At 39.9% G+C, this 25,165-nt stretch overlaps 1 protein-coding gene across 4 annotated transcripts; it reads left to right on the forward strand.

Moving 5' to 3' along the window:
• Positions 1–788: 788 nt before the first annotated feature.
• On the forward strand, positions 789–21,199 carry LOC133870668 (uncharacterized). Of its 4 annotated transcripts, none has more exons than XM_062307831.1 (13): positions 789–925; positions 1,482–1,667; positions 1,784–1,896; positions 2,544–2,702; positions 3,018–3,239; positions 3,421–3,498; positions 8,589–9,139; positions 9,258–9,368; positions 9,450–9,937; positions 11,592–11,760; positions 20,133–20,372; positions 20,464–20,598; positions 20,718–21,199. In XM_062307831.1, exons 3-13 carry the CDS (start codon positions 1,788–1,790, stop codon positions 20,847–20,849), a joined length of 2,394 nt encoding a protein of 797 aa, XP_062163815.1. In that variant the 5' UTR covers positions 789–925; positions 1,482–1,667; positions 1,784–1,787; the 3' UTR covers positions 20,850–21,199. The 4 variants fall into 4 exon arrangements, with proteins under 4 accessions (XP_062163815.1, XP_062163814.1, XP_062163816.1 ...); XM_062307830.1 differs by having other exon boundaries at positions 808–993; XM_062307832.1 differs by lacking the exon at positions 3,018–3,239 and having other exon boundaries at positions 808–993.
• The last annotated feature ends 3,966 nt before the right edge of the window (positions 21,200–25,165 follow it).

The following is a 25,165-nucleotide window of genomic DNA, read 5'->3' on the forward strand; positions in this document are numbered from 1 at the left end:
TACTGTTTATCCTGTATCATATATTTAAGAAAAGATGACAAATAAATCAATTTCACATAAAAATTTATCAACTCATCTATTTATTTGTATAATTGTATTATTCTCTCTCTCTCTTTTTTTTTTTTTTTTAGTATTTTACTAGTATTTACATTATGGAATGTAGATGAATCATTTTATGTTAATGTTTTGTTATATTTAACAATACATTTATGATAGATTTGGCCTAGGTAATGTAAAAAAACTACAGCATAAGTGTTAACTGTGCTGTAATTTTTTTAAGGGAAATGATATTTGTACTTCTTATGTAAGTATCATTTCCCTTTTTTTAATGGTCAAGATCTAATTTTATTTTCTGCCTCTTTCTTATAAAACACTTAAGCCTAACATATATATATATATATATATAGAATAATGATTCAATGCCACCTAAATATACAACTTTTCACCACCTTGCTTATGTGGCAAGGTGGTCCCCCACTACTTTTTGAGTTTTTTTATTTTTTAAAAATAAATTAAAGTAGGGGACCACCTTGCCACATAGGCAAGATGGTGAAAAGTTGTATCTTTAGATGGTATTCAATCATTACTATATATATATATATATTATAAGATCTATAAAATTTAATATTTCATCCAACTACTAATAAATACTTAGATAACAGAAAAAAAAGAAAAAAGAAAAGGAAGCTCCGGGTTAAAAAAGGAAAAACAAAACTAATAAATACTAAATAGTCCATATTTTTTAGCCAAAAAGGAAAAGAAAGAACTCTACTAAAAAAAATAATATATAAATATGAGAAATTTCTTTTACCCCATTATTGTATCTACTAGAGAGAGAGACAGAGAGACAGAGAGACAGAAGAGGAAGCAGAAGAAGAAGAAGAAGCATATCTAGATGCCTTGCTTCGCATAATCGTTCTACCTGGTGAAGCCCTAATCTTTTTTTTTTTTTTCTCTCTCGTGCTTTACTTCCTCCAACGCAGAAACCCTAAGGTATTTTATCGAAATCCCTTATCGTTATATTCAATTCTCGGCGGAATAATTTTTTTCATGAATTTTCTCCGTTCATTAGTGGACATTGCTCGGAAAAGAATCCCTTGAAATTGGTTTTTTTTTTTGGTAATATTTTTTATTCATTGTGGTGAATATAGGAATTCATCATAATTGTCTCACTCCTCGTTTGGTTTCCGAGTAACGGAGGAAAAGATAAGGATAGGATACAATGTTTTAGTTCTGTATTATATATTGTTTTTTGCCCCCCAGAATAATGCCATTTATATTAGCTCAAGTAATTGGCTCTTTTAGGCACAGCTGAGTGTGGTTATATTTTTTTACTATTGATTTTATTTTTATTTCACGTAATTTATGCCCAAATATTTGAAATTTAATAGAATGGTATTACCTATATAAGATGACGGATTGATGGTCATACTCGGCTTTACCAATAAACTAAAAGTTTTATATTAATATTTGTTGTGCAGATTCATTCATGTTTGGAGAAAGAGAAAGCAATGTTCTGGAGCTACGCTTTTTACCATTCATAAGTGTTGTCGTTTATTAGATTGAGGTTATATTAGCTGGGAGTATAATATAGTGAACACGCAGAAGGTTTGGTTGGCCAATGGATCATTAAATTACTGATTCTTTTGATGTTCGACGTCTTTAGGGTATGTGGGTCTTTGCAGTCAAGGTTGCTTTGTTTCATTTCGCATGTGTATATTGTTTGTTTCTTACATTTCTAATTGAGACATTTGTTTCCTTTTCTCTCTCTCTTGCTTACTAGGACCATGCCTCGTAAAGTAAGTTATGGAGTTGATTATGATGAAGACTACGACTACTATGAAGATTATGATTACGATTATGATCATGATCATGATTTCGACGTAGAAGATAATGGTCAATAACCTTATTAACTTTAAGCTCTTCTTTAATTGATTCACGCTGGTCTTTTCCTTTATTTATTTATTTTTTTTGCTCTCTTTGCATTATGTTTAACCTGTTCTCCAGCCCATTGTCAATGTTAGACAATTCAAATCTAGTAATGTGTTAAAAAATTTCAGTCTGGCATGTACTAAGTAGACCATTTTTGCTCTCTTCGCATGATGTTTAACCTGTTCTCAACTATATGTCCTCTTTCTTTTTTCACTGTTCGGCAAAATGCTTATTTTCCATTCCTGTAAAAGGCACTAAGGCGCATGCCTATTTCAGTCCAATTCTAGTAGTAAAGGTGTTTTCATTCAAAGGTAATGGTACCGATAGTTGTAATTGTATTTTTTTAATCTCCTCCTAGAAGTCAAGGCCACTTTCTCCAACAAATAACAAAAATGGTAGTGATTACTAAAATGCAAAGTTCATGGAATACTAATATTATCTTGTTAAATTTGGTAATTTTCTATTTATTGTCTTGCTCTAAAATACAGCTCTCAGACACGTGGATCCTCTGTTGATGTAATACATGCCTCTCAATTTTTTTATTTTTTATTTTTTATGAATATACATGCTTCTCATTATATTAACTCTTTGATGTTTATTTTCTGTAACAGGCAAACTACCTCAGTCAAAGCAAGGAACTACAAAGCGTGGGATTTGGCGTTGCTCCATTTGCACTTTTGATAATGATGAGAGTTTCTCTGCATGTGATATTTGTGGGGTTCTCCGTAATCCTTTGATTAATGCTGGCACCAATAGGGATAACCAAACAGGTATTCAATTGTTTCTTCTTATTATAATTTGTATCATCTTACTCTCCGGGAACTCAGCTTCTGAATGGATTGACCTTTACTGATATTAATTTTTCTGATGGGACATTCCTCTCTGGTCCCTGCTTTTTGGAAAATTCAAAATGTATTTGTTGGGGTTTGGTTTTGGGCTAGACCTCCCATGTCAAAAAATAATTTGTATCAAGGTTGTCATGCAGACAGCTTGTATCCATCTTGGTACCTACCTTATTCTAGCGTCTTTGTCAGGTTTTCTTTAAAGTTTGTTCCGCTTTTATGGAGTAGATCTCTTTCATGCAGTTGAGGGCATGTGCAAAGATTCTGGAGCATCCAAAATGGCCAAGTCTCTATTTGCATCATTGCCGCAACGGATACCCGAAAAGGATGTATTGTTTCAAAAGCAGAATGATGTTTTTGTGAAGGAAGAGGGCAATAACTCCTACATGCATATGAATATCCAAGGACAATTTCATGAATTCCATAAGGCTTTTAGTACTCGTAGCCATCACCGTGTTAATATAGGTCCGCACATGTTTGAAAACAGGATGTGGATCTATAGAACTAGAATAAACATTCCTCTTGTAGTTGAGTATACTTTGAATCCATCAGAACTATGCCCTAGTTAAAAATGTGTAGTTTCTCCAGCTAATAGCTATAGTACATTGCTAGATATATTCTAACGTTACTTGTGTTGACGATACAGCCTCTTTCAAGTTTGATGTTCCATCCCCAGATGATTTGGTTTCTAATGGAATGCGCTCCTCCAAAATGGGTTCAAAAGGTATCCCTATTGTGGTTGCAAATATAATTGTCACGGAAAGTTCAATTCAAATTGAAAAAGAAAAAGAAAAACGCCCTTTTGATAAAGTAATTTGTTTGGAAAGAGCTTTAGGACCACTATATCTTTAACTACGAAGCTAAGAATTTTTACAATCCTTCTCACTGGTATGGAAGTATCCTTTCCTTTTGAGTTATGTGGAATCTGTTAACACAATGGTACAAGTTATCATCCTAGTTTCAATTAGCATAATTCATTATTGTTCTTTGTGTGTGAACTTGTTTTCTTAAAGCCTTATTTGAGTGGATCTCTGCTACCGCCTTTTTCCACGTCTCTAGCTATGCAAATTTTTGTTCTCTTTCTTCTTGTTCTTGATTTGTTGGGTGTTTCTCTTGTATACTTCATGTGTACTTGGGTTGTGCTCCTTGCGCTTTTAATGATTTTTCTTTACTTATAAAAAAATAAAATTTCATTATTGGCCCTCTTTTATGCTACTAATAACTTTTGCCCACTTAAATGCTGAAGTGGCAGGAATGCATAATGTCATGGTTATGACATGACTAAAGTTGTGGGGTGGGCTAGGTGTAGAGTTCAAATATCACACAGTAAACTGGTCCAAAATTTGTTTTCTGATTTATGAGGGTTGGTTGGGGGTTTGAAACTTGCTCTTGTTCAATCGTGTTCTTTTGGGGAAGTGGCTATGACGCTATATACATGAGAGAGAGGCTATGTGGAGAGTCGTAGTGGATTCTAAATATGGTCGCGGGTGATGTTCTAATGAGGTTCATGGGTTGTATGAGAGGTTATGGAAAAATATCAGGAGGGGATGGGGAATTTGCTAGTCATACCAGATTTGAGGTGGAGACAGCTCCAAGATTAGATTTTGGCATGGCTTGTGGTGTAGAGATCAGGCCTTCAGGGAAGCTTTTCCGGATTTGCATAGTATAGCTCGCGTTTAGGATGCCTCCGTGGCAGATCATTTGGAGCTTTCTACTGGCTCCCATCAGTGAAACATAAGCTTTATTAGAGTGGTTTATGATTGGGGGATGGATGTCTTCAGTTTGTTGTACTTCTCTAGAGTAAGTCGGGGAGGTAAAGACAAGCTTTGCTGGGTCCCTTCCAAGAGAGGGTTGTTTGACATTAGATCGTTCTATGACGTCCATGTCCCCCATGATGGTATTCCCTTACCTTGGAAGAGTATTTGGTGGAATAAGGTCTCCATGAGAGCGACGTTCTTTTTTTGGTCAGCCGCTCTAGGGAAGATACTCACAATGGATAACCTTAGGAAGTGGCATGTCATTGTGGTAGATTAATTTTGTATGTGTAAGAGGTGTGGGGAGGTGTAGGTCATCTTTTTTTTTTTTTTTTTTTTCCACTGTGAGATTGCTGGTGCCTTATGGAGTGCTATCTTTAGTGTTGTTGCTCTAACTTGGGTTATGCCTAGAAGAGTGGTTGGCTTTTTCGCTTGTTGGAGAGGGTTGAGTGGCAGTCCTCATAGTGCACCAGTGTGGAAGGTGGTACCGTTATGCTTTTTGTGGTATATTTGGAGGGAAAGAAATTATAGAAGTTTTGAAGACTATGAGAGGATGGTGGTGGATTTAAGTTTTTCTTCTTCCATATTATTTTCCACTGAGTAGCTGCTTTAGACTTCCTTAATTTTCTTGGTTTTCATGTTCTTCTTGATCATTTTTCTCTTTCTAGCTAGGTGTATTTCTTGTATACTTCCCTATGTACCTGAGTTGCACTTTTTAATGATATTTCAATATATATATATATATATATAGATAAAAGACACGACTAAAGTTGGCAAATACAATCCCTTGTGTTGGAGATTTATTTTGTGATAACTGATTTCAATAAGGTGAGTGATACCATAATATGAGGTCGCCAGTTTGGAAACTCATTCTTGATGTTGCCAAAGATGCATTGAAGTTTATTATTGCATTTATTTTAGCGAGGAAGTCTGCCTATGAAATGAATTCCTAGACAGGTTAATCTATGTGGAAGGATGTAGTAATACTCTCTTAGCATTTGGAGAATTTTGACCTGCATTCTGGGGGTCTACGGTCCACCACTTTAGGACAATCATTCTCTAGAAGAGTTGGCCCTAAATCCTTATAATAGCTCCGTGAAATAATAAAGTGTTTTTTTTGGCTAGCACAACTCATGCATCCGTAAGGAATAACATCCATAGCCTCATTTTCGACCCCTTGTTTATGGAGGTGGAGATGCCAATGGTGGTCCAAAGAGGCAAAGACCGCTGGCAATAAAGTTAATTATTGTCTATGGGTGGCTTGTAAGTTGACGTATTTGCTTTTTATTTATTGTTTTTGCACTATGTGGGTAATGGCCTGGTGTGGTTGATAAGGGTATGCGTGTGTCGTATCTGAACTGAAGTGGTTTGGTTTAGATATCTTAATGTAACAAATCAATGGTAAAATAATTCCTACCAAACTGAGTATTTCTGACCTTTGAATTGTTTGAATTGGTTTGGTACTTTATACTCATGGCCATTAAGCTGATTTTGGCTAAGAATTGGCCCGTTAGTGGTTGGTTCTGGATTGAGATCAAAACCTGCCTGACCCAAGTTGTGTTACACCTCCAGTGGCCAACTATAATTTGTTGTTTATCAAGAATTTTTTGCAGCACATGATAGATTGTTCTTTGGGATTAATAACTTCTCCTCATCGAAGTTCCACTCTCCCTTCCCTTTCATCCACTAGCAGTGACGTGTGCCCGCGCATCCCACTAGTTTTCTGTCTCTTTTTGACTTCTACTTTCTTTTTCTCTCTTTCTCTTGTTCTCTTGCTCTCCTTTGTATAGTGCTCTTGACGATGGAAGCTGGTCTTGAGTGTTTTTTCAGTTGGTTGGTGAGCCTAGAGATGGAAAGAAGATTTTTGATGGAGGCAAAATCGTTTGTATTCTCGGTTTTGGATGGGGCGTCAATGCTGCGGGTGGAAGAAATGAGGAAAGATTTTTTCCGGTGAGGTACTCCTGAGCAACCGGTTCACCGAGTGGTTGGTGTCGACGATGAAGGAGCTGATGGGTTTCCTTGGAGGTTTAGATTTTGTTAAATCTTGCAGGGAGGGTCGAAGGCATTAATCGTTCGCAAAGGTGGGAAAAAAAATGGCCGGTTTGTAGAGGCAGCGGTTATGGGGTGGGTGGACGGAGAGGGTTCCTTTTTATTCCTGAGGGGCTTGGAAGATGGGGTTGGCTCAAGTTTGTTGGTGAGCTGCAAAAGGCTAAGGAAGGACTTGTTGCTACGGTAGGGTGAGGATTTGGGTCTTCTTCGCTGGCTCAGAAGGAAGGTGGGAAGGAGGGGCCAGGGATAAGAAAGGTTCTAATTTGTAACAGGCCTTCGTTAGTGGAGGTGTTTCGGGCGGAATCGCGCCCAGTTGTGATGGCGATGTATAGGTCGTCAAGGCAGGGAGTTCTAGACTGTTGGGTTTTTCCTCTGATGGTCTGCAGGGTAAGGACCATCTTTGCTCTGTCCCCAATGATGTTGTGTGTTCTGTTGTTCTTGCAGGACATGGGCTTTCTTCACAGGCAGGCGTGAAGGAGACGTTGACTCTTCTTGGGGCTTGGATGAGTCAGGTCTTGGTTTTTGGACAGGCCCTAAAGGAGATTATGGAAGCTTTTAAGAGATTTGGGCCTTGGAAGTTTCTCAAGTCTTTGGGCTATGGGCATTTTAAGAGGAGGCCTTTGCGCAAGCCCAGGAGCAAACCCATCTTCAGGTGCGCCCTCAAGAAGACAAAGCCTGCTTCTCATTTAGATTGCTCTTCCTCGGGCATGGATGCGGGTCATGGGGCTCCGAGCTCCCCAGATTTAGCTCCGGAGGCAAAGGCGCTTGATCCTCCGGCGACCACGTTTGAAGATTCTTGTCACAGTGGGTGTTCTTTGACATCTCAGGTTGGTGCCGGTGACTCTCCTCCTTCCGCAAGTGTAGATGCCAGTTATGGGCTTGTTCTGGGTGTTGATCCGCGGATGTCGCTGGAGGTGTTGGGTTCTTCTTTGTCGAGGTCTGAGCGTGATGTCACTGGGCCTTCTTCAGTCGCTGAGGTTGTATCAGGGATGGGTTCTACAACGGAGCTATCTTTTGAACTTGTTCTCGAGGTTGTGACAGGGTTGGATTCTTCTCCGGGGACCATTCAAAAGGATTCTTCTCCGGTGTTTTCTGCGCGACCTCTATTCTTGTCTGTTTTGGTACAGCAGGATGGGCTTCGATCGGAGACTAACTTGCTTGCTATACTGGCAACGTCGGCGACTACTCTCTCCTTGACCCTGTCTCAACCTCTGTATTTATACCTGCGCAAGGTTAAGGTTTTGAAAGCTTTAGGCCTTTGGACGGGAGAGTGTCTTCGTTCTTCGTCGTTTGCTGGGATCACCTCTTCTCCTTCGACGGAGGCTCTTTCTCAGACGCTTGCGGCTTCTCTAGGTAAGGATGGTCTTTGTGGTGGGTCTACTCCGGAGTTGACGGTGGATGCTGCCTAGGATTCGACCTTTGCTTCTTTGGTGTCGATGGATGTTTTCCAGTCCGCATCTGTCCCGGTGAGGTCAGATGTTACCAGTGGGTGCCTCTTGGGCCCCCCTTCCTTCAAAGGCAGGTTCTGCTTCCAAGTTGAAAGGCCAGAGGGAACTGAACAAAAGTGTTCAGTTAATTATGAGGGGTCCAGCCATGGTAAAGGCACAAGGAATTAGTGTCATTGTGGGATTTTTTTTCTTTGGGTTGTTGGGTTCTTTGTTTGTTTGGGCTGTTTTGTGGGTTTTGGCTTTATTTTAGTTCTTGTTTCTTTGTTCTTTTTTGTTTGGTGTCCTTGTGTATACTTCTAGTGTACTTTAGGGGCGCCTTACACTTTTTTTTAATAAAATGTGCTTGCTTATATATCAACAATTTTTTTGTTTGTTTGTTTGTTTTTGTTTTGTTTTTTTACATCCTCTAGTTTTCTGAGAAATACTGAGCTGGCTGGATTGATTGAATAGTTCTTTTGACAACACTTCTTTGAATTTTAACATGCGCAACTGCTCCGCTAAGGCGGTTCGTATATCCTGAGTTCAAAATTTTTATTTTCTTTGTCTACTACTTTTACTTGCAGTCAACTCTGCTGACTTGAAATCTTCAAGAGTTTCCTCAAGCATCACTGAGAAGAGTGGTCTATTTAATACAAAACCAAGTGCTGAAAAGTTGGATATCTCATCTTCGTTAATGCTAAAAGGCAGACAAGATACTTTTGATGACAACAATCATTCGAAGAACAGAGCTCATAATATACAATCAAGTGTAAAAGTTTCGGATAGCTCATTGGCAACAATGCCAAAAGGCAGACATTATAGTGTCGATGAGAGCAATTATTTGAAGAATGATACAGGCAAGCTACTATCGAGTGATAAAAGCTCTGATAGCTCACCTGCATTGAATCTAAAAGGTAGACATGATAGCATAGATGAGAGCAGTAGTTCTTCAGTTCGTGGGGGCAAGTCAGAAAGCCTTACTGATAGTTTGAATAAAAGGGCTTTGGATGTTGGTTCTGGCTTTTCAAATAATGTTAATGCTAGAGTGACTCGTTCAAATGCACAGTATAAACCTGAAAAGTGGATGCTCCCTGACCAAACTGAAGATAAATTGACACAACTGAATCTTGCGATTGTAAGTCGACCGTTAATCCAGTCTTATAATCCAGGAAATCCAGCCATTTAGCTCCTCTGTAGTTGATTTATTATCTAGACATATCACTAATGTCATTTTGTTCAATCTGTCATTGTAGGTTGGTCACGTTGATTCTGGAAAATCAACACTCTCTGGTAGACTACTACACCTCTTGGGCCGAATATCCCAAAAAGAGATGCACAAATATGAAAAGGAGGCAAAGTTACAGGTATAACCACTGCAATTTTGTCTTTGGGTGCTTTAAAAGCCTGATTTTGTTGTATTTATGTGGCGTTTGTTTCTCAACCAGGGAAAAGGGTCCTTTGCTTTTGCTTGGGCATTGGATGAGAGCACTGAAGAAAGGGAAAGGGGAATAACTATGACAGTGGGTGTTGCTTATTTTGATTCCAAAAAGTATCATGTTGTTGTGCTTGACTCACCAGGCCATAAGGATTTTGTTCCGAACATGATATCTGGAGCAACGCAAGCTGATGCTGCAATTCTTGTCATAGATGCCTCGGTTGGTGCATTTGAAGCTGGTATGGACAATGCTAAGGGGCAAACACGGGAGCACGCACAACTTATTAGAAGTTTTGGTGTTGATCAAATTATAGTTGTGATTAACAAAATGGATGTCGTGGATTACTCAAAGGAACGGTTTGATTTGATTAAACAACAACTGGGAACGTTTCTACGTACTTGTGGGTTTAGAGATTCTCTTATATCATGGATCCCACTGAGTGCCATGGAAAATCAAAATTTGGTGGCCGCTTCTTCTGATGTTCGTCTGCTGTCCTGGTGAGTTTGCTTTCCTCCAATTCCTTGTCACATCCTTTTGTTCTTGTAGATCTTTGGCGTTTCTATCTATGGGGAATTAGCAACTGAACTTTAGATAATTTTCAATTTTGGAAATGCTATGGTACCAATATTCAACTTAAGGAGAAAAGAAACGATGGTACCTTGTATTCTTTTCTTTCAGATTTCCTGCTTATTAATGAGATGGAAGTTCCATTTGGTGATATAGATTTTGCGTAAAAAATCAGTCACGCTATTCTCTCTAGGAATTGAATTGGAGATAGTTGTCCATGTTGGTATTTTTAGCTCATATTATTTGCAGGCATAAAGTTCCAGGTGCTTGAGGTGATCATCTCTCTAAAAGTTCCAATAATTTAAAGATGGACCAAATAATCCTTTAGTGAAATGGCTTCTTAAAGTTCAGTAAAAGAATAATTTTGTCATTAGCAAAGGTGAGTCACTAGAATCAAATAAAATTGAGTTGTTTGGTGGGTCCTACCAAGTCAGTAAAAAGCAAAAAGGCAAAAACAATTATGAAAGAAAAAAGATCCATTACTGGTAGAGTCACTTGATTATGATATTCCAGTGCATTAAATGCATAGAATTTGAGTTCATAATGTGTATACAAACTATGTTTAGAACTTGGCAGCTTACTTCACTGAGTGATTGCCTTTTAGAGGCCTCACACCTTGATCGCCTTTGGCCTTGGACAACATTGGCTCAAAGACTAGAGTCTAGATGGTAGCAACTTCAGAGTAAAAAATAAAGCAAAGGGGATTATAGCATCCTGATGATTAATCTGTAATTTTTTGCTGGGTTTTTTGACCTAAGAATAATAATCTTAAGCCTTCAAAATGTCATGATTTTAATACTTAGGAGGCAGTGAAAATTAAGAAATTTGAATAAATTCTATGCTGGATTATGGAGTTGTTTGGTAAGTAATTGTGAAATGGAATATTTATTTGAATAGTAGTAAGAAGTGATTGATGTGATATAAAATTTGTGAAGGTTTTATGAAAAAGTGAAAATTTTTTGTTTTGTAGTGGGTTTTTTTATTTGAATAGTAATAAAAAATTATTGATGTGATGTAAAAAGTGTAAAAAAGTTAGAATGTTTTTGATTTGATTTTTTTGGGAGAAGTGAAAAGGAAATTGGAAATTTAACAATTGGTTGCCAAACAGCTTCTATATTTTTGAAGAAGCTTTTTATTCTCTTTTGCCCCTTTCCAGGAAAACTTTTCCGTAGGTAGAAAGTAATAATGGAGTAGAAGAGAGAGTGAGCTAATATTTATTCTGGTATCTTCTCACAAAATGGGTTGAGTTAATAGAAAAGGTGAATGAAAGTAAACAGATAAAAGCGAAGGAACATTAATAGAATAGGATAATGCTTGACATCCCTGTTTTGGTTAAATCAAGTATGTCACTCGTTTAAAATAAAATCAAGTGACTTAGTAATGAGATAGTATAGTAGCATCATTGGTATAATAGGTCCTAATAGTAGCGTCATTGGTATAATAGGTCCTGTTTTAGTGCCTTTAATATTTTCATGTTGGGTTAGTTGCTTTCTTTGTCTCTGTCATCAGGGATTTTCTCATTCAGATTATGAAATGCAACTCATATTCCAAATATGAAAATTGAGCAAGGTAATTGAAATGCAGGTATGGTGGGCCTTATCTGCTGGATGCAATTGATTCCCTCCAACCTCCCACAAGAGATTTCTCAAAGCCTCTACTTATGCCTATATGCGATGTTGTTAAATTGTCTTCAATAGGGCAGGTGTGCGCCTGTGGTAAACTAGAAACTGGAGCTCTTCGGAGTGGATCCAAGGTACACATTGGGTAGTATTGGAAGCTGTCATTGATCAATTAAGGGGTTCAATTTTCATTCTCCAAAATATTTTCAATGTATTAACATCATCATAGATTTATGCTATTTAAGAATCTCCATATATAGTTGAGTGAAGCTAAGCTTCTTTGATTGCGTGCAGACCATGCTGTCATACAAGGAAACGTCTTAAATTAGTCTTTGTTAGAACATCCTCAACTTATATTGCACCATTTACTGATTTCCATCTTTCATGTATTTTCTCAATGAAAACTTCTCTTTAAATGTACTTTTAGATATTTACTACACAATTTTTTTTTGCAATGATAATTCTTTTGCAGAAGTTACTATTATAAGGGTTGAGCCCCATCATAGTTTGAGTGTTTTTACTTATGTAGACTTTTTAAATTTATTCTCTGTTCGTCCCTTTTAGGGGTTCTCTTGTATACTTCCCGTGTATAAGGGTTGCGCCCCTCTGCGCGTTTTTTTATAAATTGCAATTACTTATAAAAAAAAGAAGAAGTTACTATTATAAATTGTAATCTTTTTTTTTTTTTTTTTGTCCTCACATTGTAACTTGCATTTTGAGATCAAAAGGGACATTATCATTTTTTCCTCTATGCTAGCAGTGGCGCGTGTAGGCATGTCATGCTAGTTACTGGTCTTGGTTTGTCTCCAACTTTTCTTCTTCTTCTTCTTCTTTTTTTTTTTTTTTTCCTCTTCTCTTTAGCAGTGATGCGTGGAGGTGTGTCACTCAAGTTTTTGGTTCGGTCTTTTGAGAACCAATGCTTCAGGTCTTGGTGCCCTGAGGATGTTGGTCTTGGGCTCCTTTGGTGGACTCTTTGATTATAGAAGGAACCGAAAGGTCACTTTTCCCACTCTCTCTGCTAACAGTGGCGCGTGTAGGCCTCGGTTCGTCTCCAACTTTTCTCCTCTCTTTCTACATTAGAGATCCTCTTTCCATTCGGTTCCTTCTGCTTTTTTCTCTTTAGCGGTGATGCGTGGAGGTGCGTCACACTAGTTTTTAACTTTGGTCTTTCGAGAACCAATGCTTCAGGTCTTGGTGCCCTGAGAATGTAGGTCTTGGGCTGCGTCAATGGACTCTTTCATTTGAGAGAGAGCGGTGGATGGTCAGAGATGGTCATTCTGTGACATCTTATTATGGAGGCCAAAAAGTTTGAGCTTTCTGCGGGGGTAGGGTCCTCAGTACTTCGGCGGGAGGAAAGGAGGAAAGGTTAATCTAACGTTGCGTTTTTGGGGTCGATGTGCACTAGATGGTTGTCTTCTTTGGTGGAGGGGTTGGTGCGAAACCTTGACTTAAAAGGACTTCATCAAATCCTTTAGAGCACTAGTAGCAAATGCCCTATAAGTAGTTCTATTCCCTAAAATAGGGAAAATTTGAAAAAAAATCACAAAAAATCAACCCACAACATTTACCCTATTTTAAATGATCATCCTTGGGAAGCTATAGTGCTTCCCAACAGGTTATTTTAATTAAAAAAAAGAAGTTCCTCTCTCCTTCACGTCGATTCACTCTTCTTCTTCCTTTTCATCTTTCTTTCCTTCTCTTCTTGCGAATCACAGAACCTTTGCACAATCTTCTCCTCCATTTTCTCATGAACCAAACAAAGTTGCAAACACAAATTCTTTTTTTTGATAAGTAAGATAATTTCATTAAAAAAAAAGTGTAAGGCGCCCCTAAGTACACGAGAAGTATACAAAGAAGCAAACTCAGCTAACCCACATAAAAACCCAAGAAAACCCACAAGAAACCCACAAGAAAACCCCTAACAAGCATATTAGAAACCTCCACAAAATAAGAGAAACCCCCAAAAGAAACCTGCGAATACCCCAACAGGACCCCCAAAACCCAAAGGAAAAAACCCCAGAACCCAAGAAAAACCCAAGAGAAACACTCCTCAAAATAAACCAAGCAAAAACCGAACCTGATGGATGACCCACAGACCCACCCAAGCAACAAAGGCACACAACTCTACAACATAACGTCCTTTCCTATCCTACGCCTAGCGGAAGATTTATCGTCGCCATAGTTGATAGAGCTATGCAGATTTAGAAGCTCCCTCTTTCCTTTAGACTTTTGGCGCGATATCATCTTGTCACGCTGAAATTCTTCTTCCATGGCATCCCGAATGGCCAACGCCTCGTCCCCAAAAGCATCCTCTAGCGCCCAATCCAAAGGCGACACATCCCAAAGATCAACGTCCTCCTCCCAAACCACAATCTCCCCGTTATGATCAAAACCGATCGGCCAATTCCGAGATTGGGAGAAGCTATTACCCTCGACGGATGAAGAAGTGGAGCAACCTCTAGGAGGGGAGGAAGGCCTGACCATCCCTACATCGATAACCTTCCGAGGCGAATCCATAGTGGCTGGCTTATTTGGGCGGGGGTTAAGAAACCCTTTTTTGAGAATGCCCGTCTTCACTGGAAGCTCTGCAACTTTCTTCGTTGGAGTCTCTACAGCTGAAACCTTATTAACAGCTAAGTCGGCAACCATCTTCGATGCTTTCAAGGAGTCTGAAAGAAGCACCTCGTTCCACTTCAACGAAACCCCTTCCCTGAGAACCCTCACCTTCTTGATATAACTATGAAATGGCTTCGAGACTACGGGGAACGAAGAGCTCAATTTCTCCCCCAACTCAGTCGCTCCAATGGAAGGAGGTGACGTGAGTTGAGAGACCGCCACAGAAGCACCGACCGGATTGCAACGCAGAGGAGGGGACACCAGAGCCGACAGAGAATTAACCTGGACCACCGGAGGAAGAGACACCTGAACCGGCGAGGGGGGAAACCCGAAAGGCTTAGAGGCAGTAGCCCGGCTAGGTACTGCCTTCAAACAGCTAGACCCTTCCCTTGAAAATGAAAATCGAGCCGGAACAACCCCTGGAACAGCCGGCGACGGCGTCGGAAGAACAGGAAGCATCCCTGGGGCTTCAAAACCTTCCCCCGGCGAAGGAACCTCCAAACCCCCATGAGGAGAACGAACCAGAGAGAGCCCAAAAGACGACGTCCGAACCGGAGAAGCCTCTGGAACCGGCGGCGACGAAGGCTCCGGCCGAAGAAGAGCAAGATACGACGCCGGAAAAGGAGACGCCCCTAGAGCTGCTATACCCTCCTCTGACGAAGGAGCCACCAAACCTCCAGGAGGAGGCCGACTGAGAGACAACCCAGAAACAGACTTTGGCTTCAACTCCGGCGAGAATCTAGACGATCGAGAATTAGGTTTCGGCAAGAGTCGGGCCAAGCGAAAACCAGAACGTTTTCGACCTAGGCCAAACCCGACAAACCGGCCCAAAAAATTCTTAATAGCCCGACCCAAGACCGCTTTCAACCCATTGACCAGCTTGCTCCACGTGCGCAACATAGAAAATTCGAATTTGAACTTGGAGAAGGCCTTTTACCCAGCGAATCAAGCGACCGGTCTCTAACCAACGGGTCAGCCGGACGAGACTCCACAGCGAAGCAACCCACCGCCGAACTCAGTACTTGCTCAGCATGACTCGTCGCCGGGGGGGACACAAGAGCTACCGGCTCCTCCGACGATACCCTCAACCCAGAACGATGATCCCCCACGGCGGGCAGTTTTTTCACAGCGGTGGACGGAACCGAGCACAACACCTCCGCAAAAGATGGTCCCGTCCACTTTGAAGCCAAACCCAAACTCGGCCCTAAAGCCTTCTCATCCTTCTTGGTCGACGAAGACGAGGGATCAAGCCCTGTACCCACCGTAGTAGAGAGGAAATCGACAGCCTTACTCAACTCACCGGAGAATTTCTGCCATCCCCTCCCTCCACGACCCTCAGGGATGAAGATTAACCCTTTCCGACTGCCCAGCCCAAATGTTGTCGCCTCTAAGAAGCGCCCAGCCTTGTTCCCACCCGTCCGAGCAATCAGAACTTTTGAACCTTCTCGGAATGACTTGATAACATCTTGTTCTTCCGGTATACCCAACAGCATCTCCAATGTCGCCGCTAACCATTCTGAGCACTGAACACTCAGGACAACCTCGCCCAAAAACCTTTTTCTCTTCTCCACCACCCTCAGCACCGACGCCCCATCCAAAACCACGAAAGCAAAAGCCTTCGCCTCCACAGTAAATCTCTTCTCCATCTCGCTACATCACCAGAGGAGATGCAGTTCGCAGATCTGCAGCCCAGTAAGAGGCTGGCTCTAGCTCCCAAATCTTATTCAAATTTCTCACAAAACAACAAAAACAGATATCTCCATCTCTCCTTCACGCACTGGTTCGAGATAAGGAGGGGTTGTTGCCGAGGCCCATCTGGCAGAGGACGCTGGAGCGGCGCTCGGAGACGGAGGAGGGCTAGGAGATCCAGAACGGCCGACTCTTATCGTTTCGGTTTGATCTGTGGGCCAGCACTCTGAGAACCCCATCGAACGCCTCTCCGTCGCCGAGAACCCCGTCGAATGCGAAACCATGGCTCCGATCTCCAGCGACGCCGCCACTACAAACCAAAAATCAGTAACCCAGAAAGTGAATGGAAATGGGAGTGAGGAAGAAGACGAAAAGCTGAGAGAGATAGATGGAGATGAGAGTCGGAGATGAGACAGAGATGTTGAGGGATGAAAGAAAGAAATGAATAAAAAAAAAAGTAAAACTAAAAAATAATAATATTTTAATATATAAGGTAAGATAAAGGGAAGCTATTGTGGGGTGTTTTTATATAGGGAACAAAAAAGTGGTTTCATTCCCTAAATTTTCTCTAAATTAGGAAAAATGGTTGGGAGTCTATTGCTAGTGCTCTTAGGGAGGGTTCGAAAGTGAAAATTGCTGAGAGAGGCTCCAATATATCCGGCCGATTTCTGGAGGTGGCGATGTATGCTGTGGGTGGCCAGAGAAGTCTTATTATGATCCCAGAAGGTTGAGAAGGGTGGGGATGGAGCCAATTTGCCGTCGAACTGAGTAAGGTGAAGGTCTATATTGATTCCATGGTTGGCTCCTCCGCCGTGATGTTGATCGTAGTTTGGGGATCACTTTTCGTGCGGGAAGAAAGAGGAATCTGGGCTAGGGTGCGCTCGACTGGGGTAAGGTCTTTTGTAGGTGGTGAGACTTCGTCGTTCGCGGAGGTGGTAAGCTCTGCGAAAAGCTTGTCTGACAAGGAAAATAGGACTCTAGTTCAGACGGCAGTTGTGCGTGTCTTTCATCTTTTCCCGTTGAGTATATCAAAAGGAATCGAGGTGGTGAGATCAATTGTGAATTGCTTCGATTTTGAGAAGAAACTGTTGGGTCTGCTGGACAAGAAGCTACCGTTGGATCCGCTAGACAAAAACCATGCTAAAAGAGACGGACCTAGTGATTGAGGTTCGGCTGGCTCGGTATTGTGCATGGTTCGAGATCCTTCTCCCAGCGTATCAGTGAAGAAGGCAAAGGACGCTAAGTTTCTTTGATTGTGGAAAGAGCTATTGGATCAAATTAAGAAAGACGTGGATCGGGCCATTGGGTGTGTGGTAGAAGGGATGAAAGGTTTTGGGTTGGGCAAGAAGCCCAAATTTGTTACTAATTGCTAGAAAGGTTTTTGGGTTTAAGCTGATTTTGGCCGGTTGGTGTTTAAGCCCAATGGCAAGAGGGACAATTATGTGGGTTCAGTTAAGGGCCTTGGGCTTGTTGCGGGCTCAGCAGCCACGGGCCCTAGGCCTTTAACGGGTTTTGATGTAGGTCTTGGGCTTTCAACGGGTTTTGACGCAAGTCGAGCTGTAGAAAAATCAGGCAGCCGACTGACAACCATCCCTTCCTTCACGTTCTCTGCGCCACAACGGACACACAAGTCTTTGCCCATTGGTTTCTCTGTTTTGAACAGCATCTTCTCCTTCACCAAGGGATCACGGCGTTTCACCTCTACCTGCACCACCGGATGAGGCAGCTTCTTCTCCACCTCCAGGCCATTAGCACCCCTGCGCAGAACATCCACGAAGGAAGACACTCCGTTTTTACCGGGAGAAACGACATGGACCGAAAGGGCAGGATCTTCATTAATAACCACACCTGCTCTCAGCTTCTCTGGGGTAGAAGCAACACGAGACATGCCAATCCCATCCGGGGATTTGAGAAAATCACTGACCTTACCTAACTCAAGAACAACTTTCCTCCAGCCCCGCCCCTCATCACCTTCAGGGAAATAGATAATCCCTCTCCGGCCACCCACAGCATAAACTGCCACTTCGAGAAACCTGCCAGCTACATTACCACCTCGTCTAACAATAAGCACCTTAGACCCCTCCCTGAACGATCTAACAAAGTCCTTTTCCCCCGGATACCACAGCAGACTCTCCATCATTGAAATTAGCCACCCAACACTTTGAACACCAAGCAAGACCAAACCTGAGAAGTTCCTCCTCCTTTCTTCCAATCTCACCACCGAAGCTCCTTCTACCACCGTAAACACAAACGACTTTGCCTCCACGCAACACCGCCTCTCCATGTTCCCTATCAGCACTTATCCTGGCTAAAGATTCTTTGTTCTTCCTCAAAACCCTCCCTTCACTTTAGCCCCAACCCCCACCCTTTCCTTTTCTTTCCCAAATGGAAACAAGGTTGATAAGATGATTTACTTCCCTTATGTATCATTCCTCATGTAACACAACGGGTTTTGACGCAAGTCTTGGGCCTTCAATGGGTTTTGATGCGGGTTCTGATTTTGGGTTTTTGTTACCCGAATCCTTTCGTCTCTCCGGAGGCATTGTCTTCAGCAATCAAGGATGGTGTCTTCCGGTATGAGGGGTGTGTTTTGACTTGGTCAAAGATGCTAGACGTCGCCGATGGTTATGTCCAAGCATCTTTGAGGTCGTGTTTGCCTGTAGGTATGGTTACGATGTATTCATCAGCATAAATCTCCTAGAATACGCCAAAGCCCATGAACTTATATAATTTCAAGCACAAGGCTAAGAGGGCTTCGAAGTTAGATGTGGGTCTTCTTGTGGGGAGGCATCCAGTGTCTCGCTTGGTGTTTTGCCTTCGGTAGATGGTTAGTGCATGGTTCCAGGTGAGTTTTTTGAGATTTTTTCAGCGTTTTAGCCAAATGGCTTCCTGATGGTCACACTAGTGGATGTCTTGGTTTCGGTCTCGACGATTCCATCAGATGAGGTCTGGCATGTTGGGTCTTCTCCGACGAGCCCAAATGACGCCAGTGTGTTCCCTCCAAGGTTGGAAGTTCCATCGGTTGTGGTTCAGAGTTCATCGTCTGTTAAGATTGTTGCCTAGATTGATGTCCGGCTTGAGGGGTCTTCTCCACTGAGGCTTTCTCAGTCCGAGGTCTTCCTTAGTTGCTGTTTGTGGCTGTTTGCCATCCCCAGCCCATCCCCAACCCTTGCTTGGCTTGTTCCCAGGTTTTGCCGTTTGGTCAGTCCCCTACAACAACTTTCTTCGTGATGGATAAAGGAGGTGACATAAGTTCGATAGGTTTGGCTCATGCCTAGAAATTGCCAGTTGGTTTTGTTTCGTCATCGACTTTGGTTGTGAGGGATAAGGGAGGTGAACTTAGGGATGGGGAGGATGGGGATAATCCATTGGATTGGGCTCTGTTTTGTGTTAAGGACATTTGTTCTGTGGTTGGGATCTCGTGTGAGGGGCATGAGGATCAGACTGTGGCTCTCTGGGTCATCTTCAGGAGGAAAAGAGTGCCTGCTCTAAGTCAAGAGGTTGAAAGGAGCTTTGAAATTTAGAATGCTCCATAAACTAAGAAACTACAGGTGTGTCCTCTAGGCGTGGGAAAGGCAAGGCTCACGTTCTTTAGCATCGAGCGTTTCGTGTGGGTTTAGATGTTTGTGGATTTCGGGTTTTAGGGCTTTTGGTGTTTTGTGGGGTTTCTTGTTTGGGTTATGTCTGGTGTTTGGTTGTTTGAGTCTTTCTTTTGCTTGTTTTAGTTGGGTGTTCCCTGTTGTATACTGCATGTGTACTTTGGGGGTGCCTTACGCCCTTTATGAAATTCTTCTTATCAAAAAAACTATTATAAATTGTCTTCCTTTGAAATGTAAGAGTTTGCATCTTGCATCATGTACTGAAAGTGACTAATGACCTCAGAACATTGAATATGTGGATCTCCTAATGGAAGAGATGTCTCAAAATTTATTTAGATTGTGTTTTTACCTTCTCACCTGGCGATCTTTGGTTTTATTGATATATCTACTAAATAGGCAGTCCAATTTTTTTTTTTCACCTTGATAGAAGTGATCCACATGATTGGACAACAGTTCATGCATGTACAGTCTGAGATTCAGATGCGTGTTTTGTATGCCTATGATATAGATTGCTGGTTTTAGTTGAAAGTAGTCTAGTTACATAAGGCATAACATATTTTCCTAGTATGATAGCCATAACTGTAATGTTTGTGAAATTGTAGGTTCTAGTTATGCCGTCAGGAAATGTAGGGTCAGTACGTTCCTTAGAACGTGACTCTCAGGCTTGTACACTTGCAAGAGCTGGAGACAATGTGGCTGTTAGTCTGCAAGGAATTGATGGGGGCCATGTTATGGCTGGGGGAGTGCTATGTCACCCTGATTTTCCTGTTGCGATTGCAAAACGTTTGGAACTGAAGGTCCTTGTTTTGGATGTTACAACCCCGATTTTAATTGGCTCTCAGGTGTGTTCTTTTGTGTACATAACGTATATATCTATGTTGTTTTCATTATGCTGCTTTATGGAAACAATATAATCCTGAGTGGAATGAACAGTTGGAATTTCATGTACACCATGCAAAGGAAGCTGCAAGAGTTGTCAGAATACTGTCTTTACTTGATCCAAAGACTGGCAATGTGACAAAGAAGGCACCTCGCTGTCTTATTGCAAAGCAGAGTGCAGTTATTGAGGTGAATTAAGATGACAAAAGTTCTGATACTTTAATTTAAAGTTAATATTACTCCAATAATGTTTTGGGTTGTAGCATCAAGCTTTGTTTTGACCCATTTTTCTTTCCTTTTAACTTCAGGTGGCTTTGAATGGACCCGTGTGTGTGGAAGAGTTTTCAAGTTGTAGAGCTCTTGGGAGGGTGTCTCTTAGAGCACTAGGAAAAACAATTGCTCTGGGGATCGTAACCCGAGTAATTGAGGAGCAGGATTAGTCGATTCAACACGAGATTCCTCAATCTTTGAGAGATCTATTACCTGGTATAGTGTTGAATTAACCATTCCAACAAATTTTGTTTTTCCCTTTTATCTCCCTTTATTAGAGGTTACTCTGTTCAACAGTTATGCTACGGAAAACCTGGTGACAGAGGCCAGTTATGGGCTCATAAGTTTTCTGTAGATTTTAATTTGAACGGAAATCTTTTTGGGGTTTGTGGTATGTGCATTGTACAAGAAAGGGGTGGGTCGAATATGCCTGTACTGTGTAATATTTATTGGTTCTTTAAGCAACATTCTCCTGGGTTAGAAGGTATATATATATATATATATATATTCATTACTTGAAGTTCTCTGTGTGGCATGTGATTGTCATTACCGACATTCTTTTCTGTAAAATTATATTGATAGTAGCAAAATGTCCTTTTCAAGTTACTGGCCTAATGGCTAACACCAAGCATTATTTTTCTGTTTATTGGTCAATTTTCCGGAGGTATTTTATAATAAATGAAGCATGGTGCTTGTCCATTATCCAGTCTAGCAAACTGGATAGCAAGAAGTTTGTGGTCCTCGTATGGTGTACTGGTTCGGACTGGGATCCCCTCAAATTTGGTGTCCGAATTGTCAAGGAGAGGGTAGGTGTGGGGCTTGCTTGCTCTGGGTAGGTGGATTTCGCATTCTGGGTTATTTGGAACAGGTGGGCTTTGCATCTATCTTCTTTATACGGACTGTTTGTCTGAACCACGTGTAATTCGAATAACGAATTTGATGGGATTTTCATTTGTAATGGATTTGTACTAGATTTGTAATCTTCATAGAATAAAGCTCAAAACTGGAAATATATAGAACAATAATGATATGACTAATTCTTTGGTAATACCTAGTGAAACCACTCCCTCATATGAAGAAGAAAAAACCATTCATCCAAAAAAAAAAACACTAGAATCATAGTTATATCATTATATGTTGCATTTCAGAGATGTAGCGTTTTAGAAGATCAAAACTTTCAATTATGTGCCATGTCCCCGTTACATATATAACCACCGATTTGGGACATTAGGAATTTTTTTTTTTTTTTTTTTTTTTTTTTTTTTTTTTTTTTTTTTTAAATAATGAATCTAGATTTTTCCTATTAATGTGGGAGCTCTATTAATACATTATTGTCAGCCAATCTCACCCTGTAGTTGGTAAAATTTCACATCATTTTGTTTTGTTTTTATTTATTTTATTTTATTTTAACTAAAAAAAAAAAGATAGAAATTTTTACTTGTATGTACAATACCGTTGCTCTCCCTACAATAAAAAAGAGAAAGGAAAAAGTACATATACTCCTTAAACTATCACCTCATTATCAATGTGCTCCCAAACGATCAATTGTGTCAATCTTCCCTTCCGAAATTACTCAAAAATGTCAATGTCTCCCCAATGAAAAAAAAAATACTCTTCATAAAATTATTAATTTTTTTTTTTAAAAAAAATTATTTAACAAATATAAAATAACAGAAAGTTATACGAAAAAAAAAAACTAAAAACTAAAAATAAGAGAAAAAAAATTAAAAATAAAAACAGGTTTTTCTTCTTCTTTTTCTTTTAATTTATATATATATATATATATATATAATTTTCAGTTATTTTTTTTTTTAAAAAAACTTTTCGTTTTTTTTTTTTTGTTTTTTCCTTAATTTTTTTAATATGTTTTTTTAATATTTAATATTTTTTAAGTTTTAAATTTTTTTTTTTAGTTTTAGCCTTTTTTTTCGTATTTATAATGACATTTTTGTGTTATTAAAAAAAAATTATGGTCATTTTTGTTTTTTTGTTGGAATTCGGTGGGAAATTGACATGCTTTGATAGTTTGAAAGACAACATTGACACAATTGATAGTACGCAATTTATTTCCATATATTTTCTTATATTTCTACTAGGTATTTTGAATAATTTGAATTAGTTTTAAAAAAAATAACAATTGAATGGTAGTTTGAGGAGAATATGTGTAGTTTTTTCAAATAAGAATAAAGAAAAAAAAATGAAAATATTTCAATGAGTTTGACTTTGAAAAAAACATGCAATGGGAGGGTTTGACTTTGGAAACACGTGCATCATGCACGCAAGTTTAAGGTCCAGGTCTAATAACAGCTGCGCCGTAACGGTCTAAAACCAACAAATATCAATACCAATACAAATTCCTCTCTCTCTACCCATTCATAATTAGTGAACCCTTTTTTTTTTTTTTTTTTTTTTTTTTGAAAATTAACAAAATTTTGGGTGTGTTTGGCAACCACTTTCAATATATATATATATATATATATATATATATATATATATATATATATATATATATATATATATATATATATATATTTTTAATAACAATAAGGATTGATGGATGTGATATAAAAGTAAAACTAAAATTAAATTTTTTGTGAAAGAAAAGTTAAAACAATTATTTAATAATATGAAAAAATAATATTTTTTTTTAAAGAAAAAAACAAAGAAGTAGAATGAATTGACAAATGGGCTCAATTGTGTACACAATGTTTTGTTGACTTCTAGCGAGGAAGGTTATGAATTCTAGGAATATTAATGAGTGATTGTCTTTCTACTTAAAATATGAGAAAATAAAAAGTTTTAATAATAACGCCTTTTCTTCCCTAATGCGATGTCCATGTAATTCCTTTTTGTAAAAGTAACGTAAACATCATAACCCATTTTCCAGCTGCCAAAATCTCTTTGTAAGTCTCTCAATTCTATGATGAATAAGTTTTGGTGGGTCACAAAGCTAATCACAATTGGAATTCATGGATGAGTTGGGAGTGTATGGGCATTTCATAATTCCAAATTGGAATGGGATTATGGGATTTAGTTGTTTTTAATAAGGCCTTACTTGCTAAGTAATGTTGGCGGATGTTGACGAATTCCGATTCCCTTGTGGCCTGAATCTTTAAAGAGAAGTATATTCCTGCGGGGGGGTTTTATGGAGACACAACTAGGACGTAGTCCTTCCTATGCTTGGAGGAGTATTTGTAACGCTAGGGTTGTTTTGGAGATGGGTTTGGGTTGGAGGGTGGTGGTGAAAGTATTCGAATATGGGGTGATGCTTGTCTCCCTCCCCCTTACCCACGTTTGATGCTTCCTCCCCACCCTTCAATGAACCCAGATGCTAGAGTTGCTGCCCTCTTGGATAATGGCACGAGTTGGTGGAATTATGATCTCATTCACAGGCTCTTTGACCCAGGTGATGTGGCTCGAATTTGTAGTGTTTTTGGTGAGCCCACTCAAGCAACCTGATCGGATAATGTGGCCGGAGTATAATTACTCCAAGATATGTTTAATAAACCCAATTGTTTCATTGGGTCTGTGTTGTATATATAATGAAAGGGATTACAAGATAAACTCAATTCGGTTCAGAGATTGTTTCGAAGTTGAACTCTATTAGTTCAAGAGATAATTACAATTAGTTACAATCAATCTAAAGAGATAATTACAATATTTGAATCACTTAGAGTTTGTGTTTGAGCTAATCACTGTGTATTCTGAATATATAACTTATGTGTGTCAATAGTCCCCCGCAATCGAGACGGAAGTGGACACACGTTGAGATTTGAAATTAGTAATTGGAACCGAGCAGCAACTAACGGTTTCGTTAGAACATTTGCAATTTGATCCTTGCTAGAGAGGAAATTGACGATAAGATTCTTAGAAGTAACTTGATCTCTGACAAAATGATAATCAATAGCTATGTGCTTGGTTCGAGCATGAAATGCTGGATTTGAAGAGAGATATGTGGCTCCGATATTGTCACAAAATAATATGGGCGCCGTTGGGAGAGAGACCCCTAGTTCTTGAGTAAGGATTGGAGCCAACATAAATCAGCTGTAGTGTTGGCTAAAGCCTTGTATTCAGACTCTGTGCTTGAGCAGGAGACTGTAGGTTGTTTCTTAGAGCTCCAAGAAAGAAGATTGTTACCAATGAAAATGCAAAATCCAGATGTGGATCTTATCTGGGCAGCCCGCCCAGTCAGCATCAGAAAATGCAAATAGTTGAGATGACTTACATGGTTTTATAAGGAGACCATGGGCAATTGTGTGCTTCAAATACCGTAGAATCCTCTTGACTGTAGACCAATGAGTATCTCTGGGTTCATGCATAAATTGAGACACTTTACTTACAGAAAAAGCGATGTATGGTCTAGTGATGGATAAAAACTGTAAAGCTCCAACAATGCTTCGATAAAGTGTATGATCATCAAATTGGACAGCATCAAATCTGCTGGGTGGTGGTGAAGAAGACATAGGAGAAGTAATGGGTTTGGCAA

This window comes from Alnus glutinosa, chromosome 6 (assembly GCF_958979055.1).
Source record: "Alnus glutinosa chromosome 6, dhAlnGlut1.1, whole genome shotgun sequence".
Lineage (NCBI taxonomy): Eukaryota > Viridiplantae > Streptophyta > Magnoliopsida > Fagales > Betulaceae > Alnus > Alnus glutinosa.